Genomic DNA, 16871 nt, shown 5'->3' on the forward strand with positions numbered 1-16871 from the left:
TTCCGTCCTCCCTACGGGGGGGCTCCACTTCCGGAAGATATAACCTAACCCAAACCTATTTCTAATTTAAAACTAAAATTTGGTTTGGGTTAGATTATATCTTCCGAAAGTGGAGCCCCCCCATAGGGGGGGGGGCGGAACCCACTGCGTCCACGCATACATTTTCCAAGCCACACAAGAATTGTGGGGTAGATCTCGCTAAATTATGTGTTAAATGTAGAAATTCGTATAGATACATGATAATTCGATAAGAGTAACACAAAGACTGGCAATAATAGAGAAGTGAAAGCTTTTAGTAAACAATAATAAATATTGAGAAGTCCTACAGTAGGTCAACATACAAACTCACTATTCTTATATACACGTTGTTTGAAAATTACGTACATTTCATTTAAATTCTTTTGTTAATAACTTTTTAATAAACAACGAGCGACGGCTAAAACCTCTTGGATGTTACTCAGGACAGTGACCTTGACAACATATGTCAAGGTCAAAGTCATTGGAGGTGGGTACGTTAATCTAAATATTTACCATAATTTTATACAGAATATCCCACTTTAAAGTAATATTTAAAATATATCCTTATTTCAATGTAATATTCAAATATCCAACTAAGAGTTATACAAACAAATGTTAGAAGAAAAAATTATAGAGGTCAATATAACATAGTAATCTTGAATATTTCAGAGATAACGATTTTCAAGTTCATTTCAGGGTCAACTTAATTGTTTTAAATAACAACCTATTTTTCTAAATAAATTAACATTTTATTCTTTAATTCTTACAATTTTTATTTAAAACGTTTTTTTTTATTTGTCTATTAGTTTAAAAGTTATTCAAAAATTCTTTGTAAAAGAGCGTAATTCTCACTCTCAACGTATCCAAGATCAAAAAAAATAATAATCTCGACGTAGACGTGGCAATATTTAATTCAATATCATAGATAGATTATTATTCAGTTCAGAAAATGTTCAATGATTAGCACTTATTGAATTATCAGAACACATGATTGAACATGACGATAAAAATGTTGAACGAAAATGTTGAAATTTTGACAAGTAATTGAGTGGGATATTACGATATGCAACACAAATGCGTTTTTTTATATCATAATCATATTGTTCATTATGGTTGACCATTCTCGATAAAAAAGATCTATAATCTCATATCCAGGAAGCCAACTATCCGTAAGGTTGCCGTCATGTTGCTAACAATTGAAACAATTAATTTTGGAAAACAAGGGACAAGATGCGACAGCATTGTGTTTGTTGAATTCATGTAAATTCTAATTCTAAAAACAGCAAATTGATGACGGCAATGTGTCAATACTGATTTGCTATCCGTAAACAAGAGATTTGACAGCAACATGACGACAACTCGTCGATTTCTCATTCACGATTAGCGGTACATTGATAATTTTGAAATGTTACGAAATGTATTATTATATTTTAAATTATTCCATGATGTCTTTTTGATAAATGTATTTTAATGACATTATTAAAAATAAATAATAAATTAATTTAATTTAAAAAACTCGATTCATAAAACTCAAGAGTTTATTTATATGAAAATTAAAATTCTATTTTGCATTCCAAGTAGATGTAAATCTATTTTCGCTCATTTGAATATTCATCTGTCCATTTCCAAATCTTGAACAATTAGTTCAAGATCTAGAATCCCTTGTATTGGGATTGTATCCGAAATTATACTGATAGAAAAATACAATATATTACATTTTTAATGTTACTACTGTGTACTTTATAGACTTTATATACTTTCACGAAAAAACTTAAATACGAGATAGATAGCAATAAGCGATTGAACTTTAGTATATTAAATCTCCAAAACTATATGCTGTGTCTTTCTCATTAAGATATAATAATTTCATATTTTCTCTCTTAACATTAATTTTGGAGAAAAATCAAATACTTTTCATTAGTCACAGTAAAAGTCACACTTAAAAAAAATACGAATAAACAAGATATCCGTTAATAAGTCCATATCACATATTTAGATTTCATTGATTTTCATAATTTGCTATATTTATCTGAAAATTTTCGACGGACTAGTAGTAGCAATTATGATGATTTAATATTTCAATAGAAGAATTGCTTTATCACTAAAGAGAACAAAATTGAAAAGTCATATATTGGATCTTAATCTTCCTTAAAACTCTATTAGAAAATTCCATTCAATCGTTCGTTCAAACAAAGATTTCGCTTCAATCAAAGTAATGTGATATGGATAATATCAAGTTGACTTCAAAACTTTGTGTGCTGTTGATTTAGGGATCCTTAAATCAAGTTGAATTTCTCTGACAATAAGAATTGTGCATCTGCTTTCTGTGCTCGGTTTCAAATCCAGTTAGAAACATCGAATCTATTTGATTTTGCCATCTCTCGGCAGGCAATAGCAAATCACCGAGAGTATCTTGCCAAGACAACTTTTTTAATGTAGGCCGTTTGGAAGCGGCATTTATATAGGTCCCATATGTCTGTGAAAACTATAAAAAGACACACACCGTAGATACATATATAGAGAGGTCACCAGCTTCTAACAAGAGGTATGGACTGCGCGAAGGAGGAGAAAGCGAAAGGGAGAGAGAGAAAGAGAGAGAAATGTGAATGTAAATGTGATTTATATACCGATGAGCTCTCTATTCAAGCAAATTTTCATGACATAAACTCTTTTCGGGTGTAGTTCCGAAAAGTACTCACCCCCGATTTTTTTGAAACTCAGTATTCTTACGTATTTTGATGCGCTGATTACGAATATCATAGTGAAAATTGGCGACTATTTGATTTTCATGGTGAAAACCATGAAAAACCCATAAAAATTATAGTTTTTACGCTTATCTCAGTAAATACGGAAAATCATGATAAATGTTTTATACAAAAGTTTTAGATCTCACAGAGATAAACATTTTATGTCCTATTCATTTTTACCGTACGAGTGATAGTTTTCGACAAAAACGATGGACTCTAAATCTTATATCTGTCCTCCCATCTAAGCATGTACTTTGCAGTACATATACGATTCCACATGGGTTTACAACTTTCCACGCGAAGCGAGGTTCCACGCAAACCTATTTGTCTAGTTTTTTGGTAGCGGAGCCCCCCGCAGGGGGGCGGAACCCATTGTTTCCACGCATACACTTTTCCACGCGAAGCGAGGTTCCACATGGGTTTGCAACTTTCCACGCAAAGCGAGGTTCCACGCAAACCTATTTGTCTAGTTTTATGGTAGTGGAGCCCCCCGCAGGGGGGCGGAACCCAATGTTTCTACGCATACACTTTCCCACGCGAAGCGAAGTTCCACATGGGTTTGCAACTTTCCACGCAAAGCGAGGTTATATATTGGGACTTCTACGCAGTACTGTTAGCCTTTGTAGTTTCACCTATACAGCAATTGGTTTGAGATATATGTTTAACTTTGATTTTATCGAAAACTATTACTTGTACGGTAAAAATGAATAAGACATAAAATGTTTATCTCTGTGAGATCTAAAACTTTTGTCTAAAACATTTCTCATGATTTTCCGTATTTACTGAGATAAGCGTAAAAAACTATAATTTTTATGGGTTTTTCATGGTTTTCACCATGAAAATCAAATATTCGCCAATTTTCACTATGATATTCGTAATCAGCGCATCAAAATACGTAAGAATACTGAGTTTCAAAAAAATCGGGTTTGAGTACTTTTCGGAACTGTATCCCAAATATTAGATTTGCCGATAGCTTTGTCCAATATCAGGGATATCCAAAATGATTCTAGAGTCTCGAGTTATATATTGTGAGAAAAAAACGACATAAGCCGCGTAAAAAATTGACATAGTGGGAATGAAACATAGACGTATAGAGTATAAAATATATAGACCGCGCGTCTCTACATCTCCCGTAGTCAGAACGCATCAAAAAATAGAAAGAGATAGCTGCTGTACGATCTGCCTTGGTCTAACGACGCGTGGTAGGGTAAAAAGCCTTCGTTGACTAGGAAACGGAAAAATAGAGGGGATGAAAAGAAATAACTGTACTATTTTTGAGAAAGGAGGAAGGGGAGACCTGTTTGTAGAATAATATAAGTACTAAAATAACCCAGATAGCCAAGTCTGTCGAATGCAGATCATGCCAAGTACCTGCTATTAACTATTGTCAGCAAAAAAACTACAAATTTACAGAAGTTGTTACTATAGAAGTTGTTATTACAGACTAATTGGTGCCAAAAACCAAGCAAACCTTGCTCACAGAATCTGCAGAAACCGAGCAGAATCTGCAGCTTTTACCTATTTATGTAAAATGGTGTATTTAAATGGTTTTAAAAGCTTTCGATCCCAAGTAGCAAAATAAAATTATATTTGATAAAACTATTAATTGAGATAGTTAGATTTGCTTACCGCTATTCACTTTTTGTACCCGTATTCAAGTTCTTGTCATGAGCGTATATAAAGCCTGCAGAATACGCCTTAAAACATTGTAATTATTTCTATCAATTTAATTTTTGATACGATTCTCATCACACAGGGAAATTTAAATCTTGAACTGATTTTTGGAAAATCGGACAGATAAATTCTATTTTCACTTATTCGGACAATTTCTGTCCAAATAGTGTAAATCGTAAGTGAAAATCGTTATTATCTACTTAAGATATAAAATAAAAATTAATTTCCATATAAATAAAATCTTTAATTTTATAAATTAAATTATTTAAATTTTCCTATATTACATTAATATATGTTATTAATAAAAGAGACAGAAAATGACGTCCGATGAATGTGACATCGACTATTGACGTCATTTCTGGGTCTCGTGAGATCTATCTTGGTCATTTTATGACCAAAATTTACCGTCATTGTGACGTTATTTTACTACTTAGGTTCGAGACTCTTTAAATCCATTTAAATGTACCGTTTTATATAATGGCTACAAAGCTACAGGTTCTGTTCGGTTCCCGCAGCCAATTTGTCGCCAGATCGCGCGCGCGCAGATCTTGCTAAATTTCTGCCGCCAATCTGACGTCAAGTTATGTTAGCAGGTTCTGCTCGGTTTCTGTTGCTAATCTCTATTGATATCTATTCAGACCTCACATTAATAAAAATTTAGAAAAATAATTCTTTCAAAAAATAATTATTTTTTTTTAAATTAATGTGATTAAATAGAGCTGGTTTTTACCATAAAACTTTTGTATAAAACATTTTTTGATACTCGAATAATTTTCGAGATATATCGAGAAAAGCAAAAAACCGTTCTGCATATGAGGGGTACTTTCACCTCTTAGAACCATTTTTGGGCCGCAACTAAAAATTTCTAAATTCATCTATTGATCTACCCTACACACCTATAAAGTTTTATAAAAATCAGAAGTTTCGGGTTTGTGAGGCTTCCTTGTTAGTAAAAGTAATGTATATGTATATGTATATAGTATCAATGCACTGAAGACCAATTTTTTAACGTTAATTGAACTTCATTTTACATTTTTTCTTTTCTTCCATTGAAATGAAGCAATTTAACAATTTCTTGTACGTTTTGCCCCATAAAATAGTAGTCATTATAAAAGAATTCTCATAATTATTTTATATAAAAGTACAAAAAAATGTGTTACGTCCAGACTCAAATAAAGGAAGAGTCAGCGGGAGGGCGTAACCTACTTACCTCTAGACAAACGCTAGACGATGCGTGTCCTAGAGTCGAACGAACAGACCAGGGCCCCAGATAGGTCAACGAGAATAAATTTTTTTGTTGTTCTACACAATTGTTTTCAAAATGAAAAAGGGAAATATCGCTAATTTTTACATTATTTTTACTCATTTGTGCATTATTGTTACTCATGTCTGCAACTTTTTGAAAAAAATTTGGCAATTATACCATTCAATACAGCAAAGTTTCAGCTTTAAGATTCTTCTGTTTTTAGAATTGCGATATGATAATTTTTAACGGAGTTATGAGCAATCAAAATCAGAATGTTCGTTTTTTATTTAATTGGCAATAATTTATCAGTATATAATAAAAATTTTAAAAAATCAAAAAAATGGATTTTTTGTGTAGAGAAAACTTCAAGTTTGTATATTAGAAAGTCGAAAATTTTCGCAGATTTTTTTTAGGGCATGTGACAGGTCCACAAAGTGAAAAGAAAATTTCCCATTTTGTTCAGCTCGTAGTTTTCTATATATAAAAATACTCAAATTCACAGAAATTCAAAAACAATAGCGATCTTTCAAAAGTAGAGATTTTAAGCTTTAAAATTCTTCTTTCGGATTTAAATTTTGTTCATTTTTAACGATGTTACTGACTGAATTAGAAGAACAATTAATTTTTTCTGAAAAAATGGGCAAAATTCAGACTGAAGTGAGGGGGCATTTAAGGCGACAGGAGGCACAAACCAAGCATCCATCTCTTCCGTGGCAGCGGGACTGTCGTATCTGTGTAGGGCATTTACATACTCTCTCAACCCGATAAATAATTGTTAGAAAACAACATTTGCTGAAAAAATATGCGAGGTACGAATGGCTGAATCGGGAATCGAACTTGAGTCTTTTGCTTTCCGGGCAACTGCTCTTACCACTGAGCTATTCAGACCTCACACCTTATGCCACTTTAACACAGCTTATACGGCATACCCAGCCCGTCTCCACAGCGAAAGTCATATGGTCCAACTGCCAGGGCTGGTTGGTCGCTCACGCGAAAATGCGAAGCCTCTATGGATGATCCCCTCGAGTAGCCCATCCTAAACTACTACGCCTAAGCAGCCCCCTCTTCTGCTCCCAATTAATAATACGATCTTCCACCGTCATCACGTAGTGGCTCCAGTGGACCAGCATTTACGCTAGCACAGATGAACACCGCAGACTGAGAATATTTTGAATGCCTATTTAATTTTTGATGATTTTATCGTATGGACCTATTATTTCGATTTTGAATTATACGCAGGCTGAAAAATGTGTTCCCATTATTCATTTTTTCAATTGGTTATTATTTTGGACATAATGCTGTACGAATGCTTAAATTGTGGATCAAATACCGTAAAGTAATTATACAAAATAGCGTAAAGGTTGAATTTTTGTATAAATATATTAGTCATAATATCGCTCCTTCATATTTGGAGAGTTTCCTGATGAATTTCCATAAAAATCTTAAATATCAAAGATCTATCAATGGTTTTCAACTTTTTAAGACTCATCTCATCAGGAAATTACTTCAGATTGAAATCAGAGATGCGTATTGTGATACTAGATCCGCACACGCTCACGTTTTTAAACTTTGTAGAGCTATTTATTGTTACCTTCTAGTATCCGTCTGCAATCCTTTTTTCCTTAGACAAGAAGGTCCGTTACATTCATTTTTTATTCGTGAACGCGGGAGACTTGACAGGAAGTTTAATTTTTTATTTAGGAAACACAAAACTGAGAATAATACTATAAGACCAATCCGTTACTATTGTAGCCTCCCTCATCATGATTTGAACTCTGATAATGTTTCAAACTCAAGATTCTCATTCCAACTCACCATCAGTTCCTCGAACACTTTAAACAATAAGATTGAGATTGAGATCGTTCCTAATTCCTTTAAAATTCCGTAAAAAGTCAGCACTCTATACAACACATCAAAGACAAATGGTTTGTCAATTTGTCATCGACCATCATACCTGAGGATGTTCAATGTTTGCTCCAATTAGGCGAAAATTTCAGTTTACCGATTTAAAATACTGATAAATTGACTGTTGAATTAGGAGAAATCGTATCAAGAACGTAGAGAATAATTTGAAAAGACTTCCTATGGATGTAACTTTCTATTAGAAATTGCGCAGCGACAATTATTAACAATCTTTCTTCCTATGATATGCCAAAGAACAATGTCTACTCCGACATAAAACAGCACTAAACAATTACATCACTAAACAATTTCTTATCGCAATCAACATTTGATCCTAACCTAACCTACAATGTTATTAAAAAAGATCTGGCCAATAAGTTAACTAGGAATGTACGCGATATGTTATCAAGATGGAGGACGTTCGAATTTATCTCAGCCACCACTTATAGATGATTGATGAGTAGTGATGGGTTATTACCAAGGACATATGGGCTTTCTAAGATACATAAGCCTACGAGGGCTGTATGATAAGTACCCGTGTTTAACGATTGATAGCGCCACTGACTCAAAATCTATATATCATCGCTTAACGCCATCTTTCGAACGACGCCTGTCAAAATTTCAGACAGATTTATCGAGTAGTTTTGTTTTGATAGCTGTTGAAAGTGGGCAAGTTTGTGTTTGTTTGCAACCATGGATAAAGAGCAATATCGGTCAGTTTCCTTTTTTTGGATGGGAAAACGTGTGAGGAAAGCAAAGTGAAGTTGCATGCCGTTTATAAGGACCATGCACCTTCGATAACTACCATCAGATATTGGTTCAATGAATTCAAGCGTGGCCGAACATCTGTTTTTGATGAAGAGCGCCCGATTTGCAGAGTTCGACAAATCATATTTTTTGGATGGCTTAAAAAAGTTGGAATATCGCTGGACTAAGTGTATCGAGCTGAAAGGAGACTATGTTGAGAAATAGATAAAAAAAATTAAAAAAAAATGCGTTTCCTTCCCTAACACGGGTACTTATCATACAGCCCTCGTATATATACAGGGTGTCCTAGGACCACCCGTACACCCCTTTTCTTTCAAAAACTAAGCATTTTAGAGAAAAACGTTTTGAACAAAAATTGTATTTTCCCTAGCACGGGTACTTATCATACAGCCCTCGTAGTTGCCATTTCGAATCATAGTCTCGTGCTTAAACAGCCCGTTATATAATTTAGCTCTCTATTTACATCGCATCATGTTTAAAAGTTTTCCCATCGCCCATAGTCATATATCTAATAGTTTCGAACTAGTTAAAAAACTCTCCAATATACAAGTCAACGATAATTTTAAGTTGATCTCTTTGGATGTTATTTCACTTTTTACTAACATACCTACTGCTACTGCTATTAATAGCGTTTCTGAGAAATGGAATTATATCTTTGAGAATTGCAGCATTCCCAGAAACAAAATCCTTTCGACAGTGAAACTTGTTCTTGATTCCACTTATTTTACGTTTGATGATATTATATATCAACAAACTTTCGGCACGATGGGTTCCCCACTCTCCCCGAATATTGCTAATATAGTTCTATAGGATTTGGAGAATGTTGCGTTAAAGAAATTGAAATTTACTCCATCGTTTTATGCTCGTTACGTTGAATGTTGCACTGGCTGTTCCTTCCTCTTGTTCCACTAGACCTTAGACATTTTTAACGCCTTCCATCCCAGGTTGCAATTTACAATGGAAAGTAGCGAGGATAATTCTTTGATCTTTTTGATGTCAAGATTATACTTAACAATAAACGGTTAATATTTAACTGGTACCACAAGCCGACGTTCTCAGGGAGATACATGAGCTTTCTTTCTTGCCATCCTTTATGTCAAAAAAGAGGTACGAGATAAGAAGTAAGAGAGTTATTGGTCTAATCGACAGATCATTTCTCTTATCACATCCGCGTTTTCATTCAAAGAACCTCGACTTCGTGATCAGAATCTTACTTGAAAATTTCTATCTGTTAAAATTTATTTTTCGGGTTTTCCACGAGCGCCTAAAGGCTTTATTTAACAACTTAGAGTTGAACAATGCAAATTCTATTACTACTAGAAATGAAGTTGTGTCGTACTTCACTATATCGTATGTCCCTTCAATATCTGGGAAATTCAAGAATATTACGAATGATCTCGGTGTTAGACTTTCATATTACAATCTTAATAGACTGCGTAATTTTATTAAAATCCAGAAAGATCCTCTTTTGACAACTTTGCGCAATAATGTCGTCTACAAGATAAATTGCAACAATTGTGATGCATCATATGTGAGCCAAACGGGAAGACAATTAAAAACAAAAATTCATGAACACCGAAATCATATTGGATAGAACACTACTACTCATTCTGTAATAACGGATCATAGACAAGTCTTTAATCACAATTTTAAATGGAACGAGATTGAAATTTTGGATAGTAAACCAATTTTCCATAAACGGTTGATCTCTGAAATGATTTATATAAAAAGGCAGAATAGCCTGAATTTGCGGATGGACACTGAGAACTTACAACATACTTATGTCAACGTTATTGATAAACTTACGAAACTTTGAAATCTGCGCTATACAAGCTCTGAATATATATATGTTTAGGCGTCGATTGATGTACTATCTTTATCACATTATTCGCAACCGTTTTTTAAAGAAATACATTATTTACCCGCTTGACTCGTCGTTACATATGATGCTCGATTTTAGTGCTTATCATTTCTTTCCTTTCTGTAACACGATATTTATATTACTTACTTAATTGAATTTTGAGCATATATTTTTTGAGCGCAATGCTTTGTTCTTTCGATCATCTCTATAAGTTAATTTATCTAATTGTAATCTTTTTCTTTTTCATTTTTTGGTGTGCGTGGCTCCGCTTTTCTTACTCTAATTTCAGATATATCAGGAACTATTGCCTTGTTGCATGTTGTTGTGCTTGCAACCGAGTATATAAATACTGCTCACGCTCCCCGGCTTTTCAACCGGTGAGTGACGCATTCCGGAGTTTTTGGATTAATTTCGAGGTTATGCATTGAGAGAACGGAACTCCTTTTTATCAGTATGGAATATCATATTCGAAGCGAATTTTAGTATTATTGACTACTCATATATATTTTTAACTTTATGACTGCTCGATACATCATGTATCGACATGTATCATACATTTTCTACCTTTGGTTATTAACTGAATTTCTTACACGCGCTGAAGATGGTTCTAAAAGGGAGTAGAACGTACGCCTTTTCGTGCTTTATGTAAGTTATATAATTAATAATTTAACTTTGTGTGCCCTATTTACTGCGCTGGTCTTTGAATGCTTATTTAATTTTTGTTGATTTTATCGTATGGATTTATTATTTCGATTTTATATATATATATCAACACGATCGTGCGCAACAGTATCAAATTACCGGGCGTCTTACACGCTTTTAACTCGACTTTTCGGCCGCGAGAATTTCCGCCGTACGAGACTTAATTAGGCCGCGACAACTAAACAAATCTCTCGAATGGGCCGGTAACTACTTTACGCACGCCCGTGAATCCGCTTCAATACAATATAAATTTCCCGGTGTTACGACTCGAATCGGTCTCTTAATACAGCTCGTGGTGCTGGAATGTGCCTCAATAATAATAACGACGACCTTTGTTTGGAATACACCACGTATATTACTCGGATGACTCACGAAAACTACCGATGGGGTCACAAACACCCGATAGATACTCTGCTCGGTATCGGAGAATTACGCTTTCTCCTTACTCTAATTACGCATAGCGTGTACAAGATAAATGCTAACAATACTCAAAAAGAATACGAAAACTATCGGTGACGACTGTGGTGTACGAGTCGTACGACGCAATACTTTGCGCGATCCGGAATATCGATCGCGCGAGCGTGAAAATCCCGATACGTTACAACATGTAATAATTACAGACGCGAAGCTAACATTAATGACTGTCGGCGGCGGCGAAATGAATAGAGAGAGCCTATTTTATATAATTCGGATGAGCGACGTGTGCCCGTCGGCCGTGCGACTTAATCTACCAAAATGTTCACAAAGTTAATTCACCAAAACGCGTGGCTCGACAACTATTAAGGGCGCGACTCATCCGAATTAATTACCTACAAGTAATCGGCAACAAAATCGGGCTGGCGACACTCGTCCCACCGGTCGGAAGCTTTCGATTGTCCTTTCTGTTCGATAATTCGGATACGCTCTACGAGGCCTGCGTCCTTCTCGCTATCTCGCCGAACAATGCCGAGCGAGAGTCCTGCAGGAGACACGCCGGCGCGATAAATCGCTATCGTACCACCTGTGGCGCTTTCGCGTTACGCAGGGCCGTCCTGCGGTCCTCGCGATCCTTGTTGTTATCACGGCCGTGTTGGTGGGTTCATCGTCCCGGAGTTTCCTAGATTTTCAACTGTTCGGCTTAAAGGTGCGGGCTTACGGCTGCGCCCGATCGGCTCTCTATCCTATTTGGTCGAATAGACTCCGCGTTGAAAGTCCGCTCGCCGCTCCGTCCTTGGGACTCCCTCGCTTCGTGCGGGTGGAGTGGCCGTCCCTTTGGCCGGATTATTCCGGCCCATCGCTCTCTTTTCCTGCCATAAGAAATATAAATTTACCGGCAGCGATGTTTGTCAGCCATATAAAATGTTTTTAATATTAGACATCTTGAGACGGACGTCCCCAAAAACGTCACGTCACAATATATATATATATATATATTACACGGCTCAAACCCTCAAAACCGATCAAGCCAAACCTAATATATTCATGTACATCACGGAAGCTTCAAATGTCGCAGAACGTGAAATATTTTCAGTATTAGATTTTTAGTATTGGCAGTAAATAACAGAACGCAATCTTAATTTATATTTCAATTTCAGAATTTGCTCCTTGAAACGTATGAAAAATATCCCTAACATATCCTATAGAGATCCTTAGGATGTTCCACAGAATCTTTCTGGATTCTCCAAAGGCTAATATTCGGCTATCATTTACTCTTCCTTAGAACGTCCAGAGGAGATCTGAGGATTAAAATGCAATGTTTTCAGGATATCCTACATGTATATCCTGGATGTCCTAAGGACATTCTTGTGCTATCTGGGTTAGGTTAGGTTAGGTTAGCCAAAATTTTATAGAAACGAATAATTAGTGTTTAAATGAGAATGGATAACAGTTCGAACATTTAATAAAGTGAAAAAACATAAAAACTTTGGTCTTTTATTTAAATTATAGTTTTAGCATTAGTTTGAATGCACTCTATTTTAGAATTAAAATGCTTATAACTTTTAGTAGAAGCATTTTTCAAACAAATGTTGCAGATTCAACTTACCTGTTTTTTTTCATAAAATCGAAATATGTAACATTTTATAGCGGGTTCCATTTGAAATTATGAATTTATTCCTCGCCTCCCTTGAAGGGAAAGCGGGAGTGTCCATGATTATAGTTATAAATTATAATGCATTCTGTTTAATTTTGTAAAAGTTAATTAATATAAGTGTTTAATTATAGATACGAACGATACGAAAGAGCATTGGTAAAAGGTCACAAACAAACTTTGGATAGAAGGAATAATAAGGAAAATTTGGATATAGATATGCACAAATATAAAAGCCAAGTAATACAATCAATGCAAGAAGGCAACAAACTTAGGTTTGTTATTAAAATTTATATAACAGATATCAGTCAACATTTATCTTCTTTTTCTTTTTTTATATATGAAAACATTAGACCAAATGAATAATATTTCAGTCCTGGTGAAGCAAGGAAAGCTTTTGGTTTATATTTAAGCTACATATTACGAAAAATATCACAGCCTAATGCAGATCCAGCATGTTGTGATCTTATTATGAAATTTCTTCAACATTCATCATGCAATTTGAGGACGCCATTTCTATTTACAGTATGTATTCGACAATTATTTATACTTCGTGTTATACTTTAAGTAAATTTATTCTACAAGATATTTTAATATACATAGTTAGAGAAAGAGAGGAAGGGAGAAAGAAAAGGACAGGTAAAGAGAGAGAAGAAGGGAGAAAGAGGGGGGAAGGAAAAAAGACAGGGAGAGAGAGGGGGAGAGAGGAAAAGAGGGAGAGGAGGGAGAGAGAGAGAGAGAAAGAGAGAGAGAGAGAATTCCTCAAGGACAAATGACCAAACCAAGGTATTGATATTCGCAGGGATCAATATTAAAGTCAAAATGAAGGTTATTCAAAATTTGCATGCATGCGTGACACTTTTTGAATAGTAATTATTCGCTTTCACAAACTTTCTCTTTGAACTTAATATTGATTCTCACAAAAGTCAATACGGATCATTGGTTTTAAACCATGATCAATTTTGTTTCTAATTTTTATTTTATAATACTTTTTGGTAAATCTAATAATTTTAATGTTGTTTTAAGTTTTTTGATGAAAGTTATTTGTTTCATTTTTTGCGATTTTCTTCAAAACGAAGCAAAAATATTTTACGAGATATTTTATTTTTATATCAAAATATGTCAGATTAAGATATAAAATAACTCAAAAAGTACTTAATAAGAAAATACTTTTTTATAGTATTTTGAAAAGTTCTGGAAATAAGCTGTAAAAATATGCAATAAAAATGGAAGGTTACATTTAAGAAAACATCGATCACATTGACCTCACCTTAAAAAGATCACTCAAGGTCAAGTCCATATTTCTATTATGTGGCCCCCTCGAAACCATGCAACTTTTGTCTGAAACATTTTTGTCTATCGGGCTCAGTTTTCGAGATATTCGCGTGGATTGATTAAAATAGTCCACCCCGTGTATACCGGGTGGACCATGTTTCAGACAAAAGTTTTATGGCCTCGAGGGGGAAAGATGATGATAGTATCAGTTTAACTGTAGATGGCGCCACCTTAGAGATTTCATCATGGCGGCTATTTTTTTAAATGGAAGTCGATTTTTTCTGGAAATAAAAGTTGTAGCTAACAATGAGACGAATACAACAGTTTTTCGTTTTTTGAAATTGGATCATTTTTCACTAAGTTACAGTGTTCCGAAGTTTATAATTTAAGTAAAAAACTTCCACCTCTATACAGTGTGCGTATTTTATGACTCCAAACCGCCCTCTACCTCTGTGCGTGTGTGTTGTTCCTATCCACTATCTGGACTAATTCTGTTTGATGGTCCACCAGCTCCAGACCGATTGACACGCATTTTTTCGTGCTTAGCGTTACCCAGGATGAACGACGTGGACGTGGCGGGGCTTTCATCCCTTTGAGGTGCTTGATTTACGTGAGTCCCCTTGCTTCTCACGATTTGGGATGCTTGATTTATGTGAGTCCCTTTGCCTCTCACGATTCGGGGTGCTTGATTTATGTGAGTCCCCTTGCCTCTCATGATTCGGGGTGCTTGATTAACGGAAGTCACATCCCTTTTCACAAATTTGCAAAGCTTTTTATCGAAGGAACAGTTTGAAATTATCTCCGTTGGCTCAAATACATAATACCAATCTATTTTGTAAATGTCTGACCGTTTTGAGTAAGACAGCGCGCGGTATATTCTTGCAAGCTAATCGTATTCTTCCTATAATTTTTTCTCTGGTTGTAGTCGCATGCTCATAGAAGACATTTTTGATATAACCCCATAAAAAGAAGTCGAGTGAAATCAGAAGATCGTGGAAGGCATGCGACAGGTCCACGTCGTCCAATCCATCTATCATTGTATTCCCGATCTAGATAACCTCTCACTATTGCCGCACAATGAGGTGGCGCCCCATCCAGTTGTATTCACATTCTCTGTCGTGTATCTAAATCAACGTCTTCAAGTAGTTGTGGTAGATGATCCCTGAGAAGTTCCAGAAAATTTTCTCTATTGACATTTCCATCGAAGAAATGAGGACCAATCAAATAACCATTTATAATCCCACACCAAACATTTATATTCCACCGATGCTGATTATCTACTTGTCTACGCCAAATAGGGTTAACATTTGACCAATAGTGACAATTATGTCTATTAAATTCATCATATTTTTGAACGTCGACTCATCAGAGAACATAACATAATAAAAGAAATTAGGGTCAGCTCTGATCATCTGTTGTGCCCAATGACAAAATTGTACACGCAACTGCATATCCTGTTGACTAAGAGCATGTGTTGACGTGATATGGTAAGCACGGTACTTCACTTTCTTCAAAATTCTCAAGATCGTTGCTTTCGGTATACCAATTTCTTTAGCCATAACCCGACTATTTGAATAAGATGAATAGCTGCCAAGATAACGAGCACACGCACATCGTCTTCATTATACTCACCCTGTATATCTCGAATCGTGAGAGGCAAGGGGACTCACGTAAATCAAGCACTTCAAAGAGATGAAAGCCCTGCCACGTCCACGTCGTTCATCCTGGACAACACTATAACGGTTAACCTTTCCCGACGCCGCGGATCAGGCTCGCCGGTGCCAGGATTCGGGAGAAGGGGGAAACTCTAACTCACTCATCCTCGGTATAAATGAACAATGGTTTATTTAGCCGTGATTAAAGACTTAACAATGAAAGATGTTTACAAAGAGAACATGCGAGAGCGGAGCACACGAATGCTCGCAGGCAGTGTTGTGAGACGGGCCGGGTCTTCTCGCGCATGCGCGGCAAACGTAGCATTAATGAAGTATATATATGGATAAAAAGATGTACCATTGACCACCCGTACATAATTTTGCAAAAATTTTTTTGTAATTTAAGGAAAAATTTGTAATATGTGTGTGTGTGTATATATATACATATATAAATATATATACATACAATTATATACAATACATACATATATACAAGGTGTCCTAGACCACCCGTACACCCCTTTTCTTTCAAAAACTTATATTTACCTTAAAATATAATTCTTATTAATTAATAATTAATATATTAAAATTTTTTAAAATGGGTGACATATGTTACAATAAAATAATTGCACGTATTAATTGCACATGTTACAAAAAAATAAAAAATACCTTTAATAATTTAAAAAATAAAAATGTGATAAAATTAATAAAATAATAATACCAATACTTTATTTAATTATTTAAATGGTAATTATTCAGAATCACGGCTCCACCTGCAAATGGGCTGCAAATTTTTTTGATAACTTTTTATACTTAGAGAATAATGTAAATAACAATTTTTAATCGGGGGAGGCTCAAAAAAAAAAGTTATAGACCAAAAAGCGGAAAAAACGGGGTAATTATTTCGAATAAGGCCTTTTCTGAATTTTGACAAATATGATCGGATCTCTCGGTA

At 35.0% G+C, this 16871-nt stretch overlaps 1 protein-coding gene across 2 annotated transcripts in view; it reads left to right on the plus strand.

Moving 5' to 3' along the window:
- LOC115234594 (tubulin polyglutamylase TTLL5) overlaps positions 1-16871 on the plus strand; it is a 282472-nt gene that overhangs the window by 225906 nt on the left and 39695 nt on the right. For both annotated transcript variants that reach the window (XM_029805775.1, XM_029805774.1), the window contains 2 exons: positions 13121-13261; positions 13361-13511. In XM_029805775.1, the coding sequence (XP_029661635.1) occupies positions 13121-13261; positions 13361-13511 (292 nt within the window). The remainder of the gene's footprint in view (positions 1-13120; positions 13262-13360; positions 13512-16871) is intronic.

Source organism: Formica exsecta, unplaced genomic scaffold (genome assembly GCF_003651465.1).
Source record: "Formica exsecta isolate Colony F162 unplaced genomic scaffold, ASM365146v1 scaffold200, whole genome shotgun sequence".
Classification (NCBI taxonomy): domain Eukaryota; kingdom Metazoa; phylum Arthropoda; class Insecta; order Hymenoptera; family Formicidae; genus Formica; species Formica exsecta.